Below are 5,359 nucleotides of genomic sequence, written 5' to 3'. Positions count from 1 at the left end.
TCCCCCGCGGGGCGAAACTTGGGAGGCGAAAGGCGGCGGCAGCCCGTGATGACAGCCGGGGCTGGGCGGCCGTGAAGGGAGGCTCGGGCGGGGGCTGCTCCGTATTTGTCCCCCAGCTCTGCCCCGGGGGCCCGGCCCCCCGCGCCCGCAGCCCCCTTGATGAGTCCGGGCGGCGGCGGCGGGCCCATGAAAGACTGCGAGTACAGCCAGATCAGCACTCACAGCTCCTCCTCGCCCATGGAGTCGCCCCACAAGAAGAAGCAGGCGGGTCCCCAGAGGAAATGGGAGGTGTTCCCTGGCAGGAACAAATTCTTCTGCAACGGGCGCATCATGATGGCCCGGCAGACTGGTGTTTTCTACCTGACTCTGCTCCTCATCTTGGTCACCAGCGGACTCTTTTTTGCCTTTGAGTAAGTGACGCCAAAGCCACCTGCTTCTCCCCTCCCACCCGCTCATGTTTCATTTTCCTAGAAAGAAACCAGCCAGGTTGCGTTGTTTCCTTTTCCCTCTGCTGTGCCTGGCTCCTGCATGCCGGGCATCAAGGGATGCAACCCTGTTTTGGTTAGCAGGTACTCTGGGTAATCGCAGGTGCATGCAATAAAACACTGCCGTCCCAGGTTTTGTGCCCCTGGCTGGAGGGCTGTGTGACAGCTGGGGTCAGGATGTGCATGAACGGCCGTCGCTCTGTCAGGTCTGGTTTTTGACCAAGTAGCAAGCACCAAAGTGCCATCCTTCCCTCAAAAAATTGACCACGGGCAAGGTGCCCTTTCTTTTTTTCATTGGTTTGTGGCAAGCATAGTGACTTAACTTTTGTGAAAGAGGGTTGCAGGCAGCTGTTGGGATGCCTCTGCTCTCCGTATGAAAGATGCAAGGAGGGAGTCTTCCCATCACTGAAAGACGGGTGGCTCCACAACTGTGGCTGTAGAGTAGCATTTAATCCGCGTGCAGCTGTGTCACATCATCTGGTGTTGACTAAATGCACCATATCATGGGGAACTTAAATCGCAATCTATTGTTTTGAAGAGAGGTTTCTCTGCCACTTTTTCTACTAGTCTTTAGGGTCTTATTCTCTATTGTCCTGAATGTAGCGCAGTTGCCTTTCCATTCTTGAAAAGCCAGTGCACACGGCTGCCAAATCAATGCTGCTCTGTCTGGAGCGGTGAAGCTGACTGCAGAAGGTGGAAGATGAAGAGGAATTGAGCACCTAGGCCTACTTTGTTTACTCTTTTCAGTACAAATTTTACCATTAGGACTCTATCGGGTTTTTTAAACTGGAAAAACAAGCAGTTGAACCTCTTAGTGTGTTTGCAACTGTCTAAGGATGTTTATGTTGATGCATGTGATTCTCTTAATTCTTTGGGGATCACATATTCCAGTATAAGAACCTCTTTAGGAGGAGTTATCACTAGTATGTAGGAAGATGCCGTATTGCTTTAACTGTGTTGGTGTCAAACTGACCATTTATAAATGAAGAAATGGCATAGAGATCAGTCCTTTCTCCGAAACTTTCTCCCACAGCAGCTGTCTGGTCTTCAAATTCTGTAGGAAACATTAAATCATATGTAAGTTTAGCTGTTGCTTCTAAAAATGCTATTCTATAGTTGCAAAATAGACTAGTCAAGCAGTGCATGTTATTTTACTGCCTCAAGGAAACTTGGTAGTAGCTTTTAATTGTTTCTGAATTGAATCAGGTATGTGCAGAAATCCTAACTTATTGGTGGCAGTTAAGATGAAATCAAGGTAACCAGACTATATCTGAGCTTGTATAAAGGATTTTTGCGGGTTGTTGTTTTTTATGCTTTTTTTTCATCTCTTTCAGTTGATTAAAGGTGATTTCTTCCCCCTCCCCTCCACTGTTACTGCCCCTAGTTGCCCCCCAGGTTTGTTCACTATGTCTTACTACAGGTGTGAAACTTTTTGAACCTCTTGAAACTGAGCTAACAGTGAATTATGATTATCTGTTGGCAGTATGTCATCACATTTCCTCTTCTAGTACTAAGCAGGAATTTTATACGTTTTGAACGTATATAAAAGAAAGTTGGTGCTGCTGTTGTTGGCTCTGGTTAGTCCCACATTCTGTATTCTATTCCTTGGACCTCTGTGCAGCTTTGACTTCAGTAGTTCTGTATTAGGTACGTATTGGCTTTTTGACAAAGAGCAAATTGCTTTCCATAAACTACTCCTTAATTGATTTTAAATGCATCTTTAAATGCTGGCTTCACAAGGGAAGCATGTCTTAATAAATAACATTTTTGTTTGGTTGCATGAATTAGAACAGTTGGGGCTGTTTATTGCTATCCTGGTCTTTCATTATTGGTGTTCTGGTGATTAGTTTTTCTCCGGGACCCATCAAGTAATGTAAGCTGAATTGCATGTTTGAGCCTCAGTGATGTTTTACAGTAGGCAAGGTATACTGAAGATTTAAGTCTAAAACTAAGCTGCATCCATTTTAAATAACCAGCTACATGTTATTGGGGCTTTGAAACTAGGAAAAAGGTTTGACTTATGCATGCAAGTATGTATTGTACAGGTGCATATTGTGCAAATAGCTGTGTAATATAGGATACTGTGCGAGTCATTCTTGCATGACATTCACTGTCTTTTCCCTTGAAATACACACAAAGCTTGGTAAACTATGGACAAATTCTAATTAAGTTAACTTAAACTTTTTGCTATCAAGGGGAGGGAGAGTTACAAAATGTTGTTCCTAACAAGTTGTTACAATTGTGTGGTAGATTATGTTCTTATTCAGGAAAATGAATGTAGTCAAATTTAGTCACGAATCTGAAGCATTATTTATTACTAGTTTACATCTGGCACAACTTAGACGCTTGTAAGGATGATAACATTTAAAAAGTAATTCTTTGTTTAAAAGCGTTGTTTTGGGGACAGATTCTAAATTGAAGGTCATGTTTCTTGTCTGACATCTCTGCAAATAATTATCCTTTCCTTTTAAGAAATAATTGTTGCTCTCATGTGACCAGTAAGCAGCAACTGTGAAGAACAGAAATTAAAAATCTTCATCTTTGATAAAGACACTGATTCTTTTAGAGGGGAGAAAAGGGTTACTGTCTGCAGAAGAGAGATTTAGAAATTGGTATTATATCATCCTCTGTGTGCCTATTAAATCTCAGTGAGCTTTAGGTATTTCACACAGATTGGTATATGAATGCAGCTAAACTGAAAGCTTTAGAAGCAATTAAAAGATAGCAAAATGTTACTTACCAGTTTAGGAATTTTGTGGTCTTGGTATTGCATTGTCTTTTTTTAAAGGTGGAATGAACTTAAATTTGCTCAGAGTAAAGGACTTTGTTTCAAAGAATTCAGCTGCCCATCCCAATTAAAGGGGATGTAGAGAAGAGGTAGTTTAGTAGCAAGTTCCTGGAAGCCCATATTGCTTCACTGTGGACACTTGTCCCTTATCCTTTTGATGTTATCTATTCCTCTTCGCTTGTTACAGTAGCAGGCATCTTTCTTTTTCCCATGATATTCCCTTCACTTGGAACAGACTCTTCTTCATAGTTGTTCTGTAAATCCTTCTGCTGAACATCTGTGACTCCCAAATAGCTAAAACAGGGATGTCCAATTCATCCCAGGCCAGATCCACAGGCAGGTGGGAGTGGGGCCAAGTGTTTTAACTTAAAAAGACAAGGTTCCTTGGGTAAATCTGATATCGTTTATTAGACCAACTCAGATGGTTGGAAAAATTCTTCTTTGCAACCTTTCAGGTACAAATACCCTTCATCAGGTTAAGGAAGCATCTGTACCTGGTGTGTGCTCCTCCTGGATGGACTGAATAGTAAAGAAGCTAGAGGCTGATATGCATGCAAGAAAGGCAGTCGGTGAAGATGTAAACTGAGGAGTCAGTGGGTGAGAGACAGGGTGGGGGGTGGGGGTAGGGACTGACTGAATGTAGTTTGGTAAATAGTGCAGAGGTACTGGGGGAGTTGGATGTTAGGCAAGCTATAATATGTCAAATCTAATATTTATATTTAGTCCATGACTTTTTGTATCAGCCATGTGTGTTAAAGTTAGTGCTTACGTGAAAGTATGGGAGCAACACACCTAGAAAATAGTTTCCTGTTCTTCTTTCCGAATTTGTATGGCATCAGATATCAACTCCCAAATCTATGCAATATCTGGTATTATCACTCAGTGTGCAGATTCCATCTGCCCTGCCTGGACATTTGCAAAGATTGTAGCCTTTGATTAAGTGCTGTGCCTTTTGTTAGACACTACAGTGACAGAGAGGACTGACCAAGATGTTCATCCTGTGCAGTGTTGTTTTGAAATGTTCGTATCCAGATCTCAGTCTGTTCAGCTTGACCCACGCTTCTCTGTTGAGGTTGTACCTACTGGGGGCACATTTGGTGTTGGTATAAAATGCTGTAAGAATAGGTCTGACCTTTCCCAATGGTCTGCCATGAAGCCTGCCAGGTTTCAAGGAGGTAGGTGCAGGGGTTTCTGAGATACTGCACCTCTAGCTGCTGACAAGCAAAACTTGTGTGTGTGTTAAGGCACAGCTGTTTTTCTGTCCCTCCCCCAGAGCACTAGAATTGGAAGGGGTCTCAGGGAAGGATCACAGTTACTGGCCAGATACACAGTCGATATGAGAGCAATCCTTCCCCCTCTCTCTTCTTAGTTTCTGTTTACCTGCAAACAAACCCAGCTTTGAAACTTGAATCGTTTCGACAGCTGTTATTTCAAAGCTGTTTCAAAGCCATTTGTTGTGTTTTGACTTCGCTGTTTTGAGCTGGAAACGAGTCAAAACAGCGTCAAAATGAAAAACCCGGCGAAATTTTGCACAGCCCTGGTGTGGAGCATTTTAGTGTGACAACTTCTGGACCATACAGAAGCATAGTACTCTGATGTGGCATATACCATTCAAGTGTGGCACTTTTGAGCACTTAGAAGTTAACCTTCTGAATATAATGTTTATAGGTGAGGGAGCAGTCTAATGTGACTCTTAGGTAGGTTGGGGTATGTTTGCAGGGAAAGGTGTGGTTGCTTACTCTGATATTCAGCGTGCTCTTGCTTGATGTTATGCAGGTGGAAGAGTGATGATATTTATTGATTAGCCAATTGCCCATCAAGAATGATGGATGGGGGGGAGCAGGTGAGGAATGGAGTTGCATGCCCCCCCACCCAGGCCTGCTCCCCACTTCCCTGCAGCTGCTTGGGGTCCAGGCCTGTTCTGCCCCCATCCTCCCACTGCAGTGGCAGGGGGATGGGAAGAGCGGGCTTAGAGCTGACATGGGAGTGGGGTGGGGGAGGAGTGGGCCCGGGCCTGAGGTGGGGAGGCCTGCTCCTCCCCTTCCCCAGCCACTGCTGTGTTGGGCTGGACCCGTTGCTGCGCCCC

The 5,359-nt window shown here is 44.2% G+C and overlaps 1 protein-coding gene across 5 annotated transcripts in view; it reads left to right on the top strand.

The window, feature by feature from the left end:
* Positions 1-7: 7 nt before the first annotated feature.
* ZDHHC14 (zinc finger DHHC-type containing 14) overlaps positions 8-5,359 on the top strand; it is a 223,464-nt gene continuing 218,112 nt past the window's right edge. For all 5 annotated transcript variants that reach the window (XM_019527180.1, XM_019527178.1, XM_019527181.1 and 2 more), the window contains exon 1: positions 8-410. In XM_019527180.1, coding sequence (XP_019382725.1) covers positions 160-410 — 251 coding nt within the window. In that variant the 5' untranslated portion in view covers positions 8-159. The remainder of the gene's footprint in view (positions 411-5,359) is intronic.

Source organism: Gavialis gangeticus, unplaced genomic scaffold (assembly GCF_001723915.1).
Source record: "Gavialis gangeticus isolate Ggan-Ray unplaced genomic scaffold, GavGan_comp1, whole genome shotgun sequence".
Classification (NCBI taxonomy): Eukaryota; Metazoa; Chordata; order Crocodylia; family Gavialidae; genus Gavialis; species Gavialis gangeticus.
The sequence above is the reverse complement of the archived record's forward strand: the minus strand, read 5'-3'. Positions and strand labels throughout refer to the sequence as shown.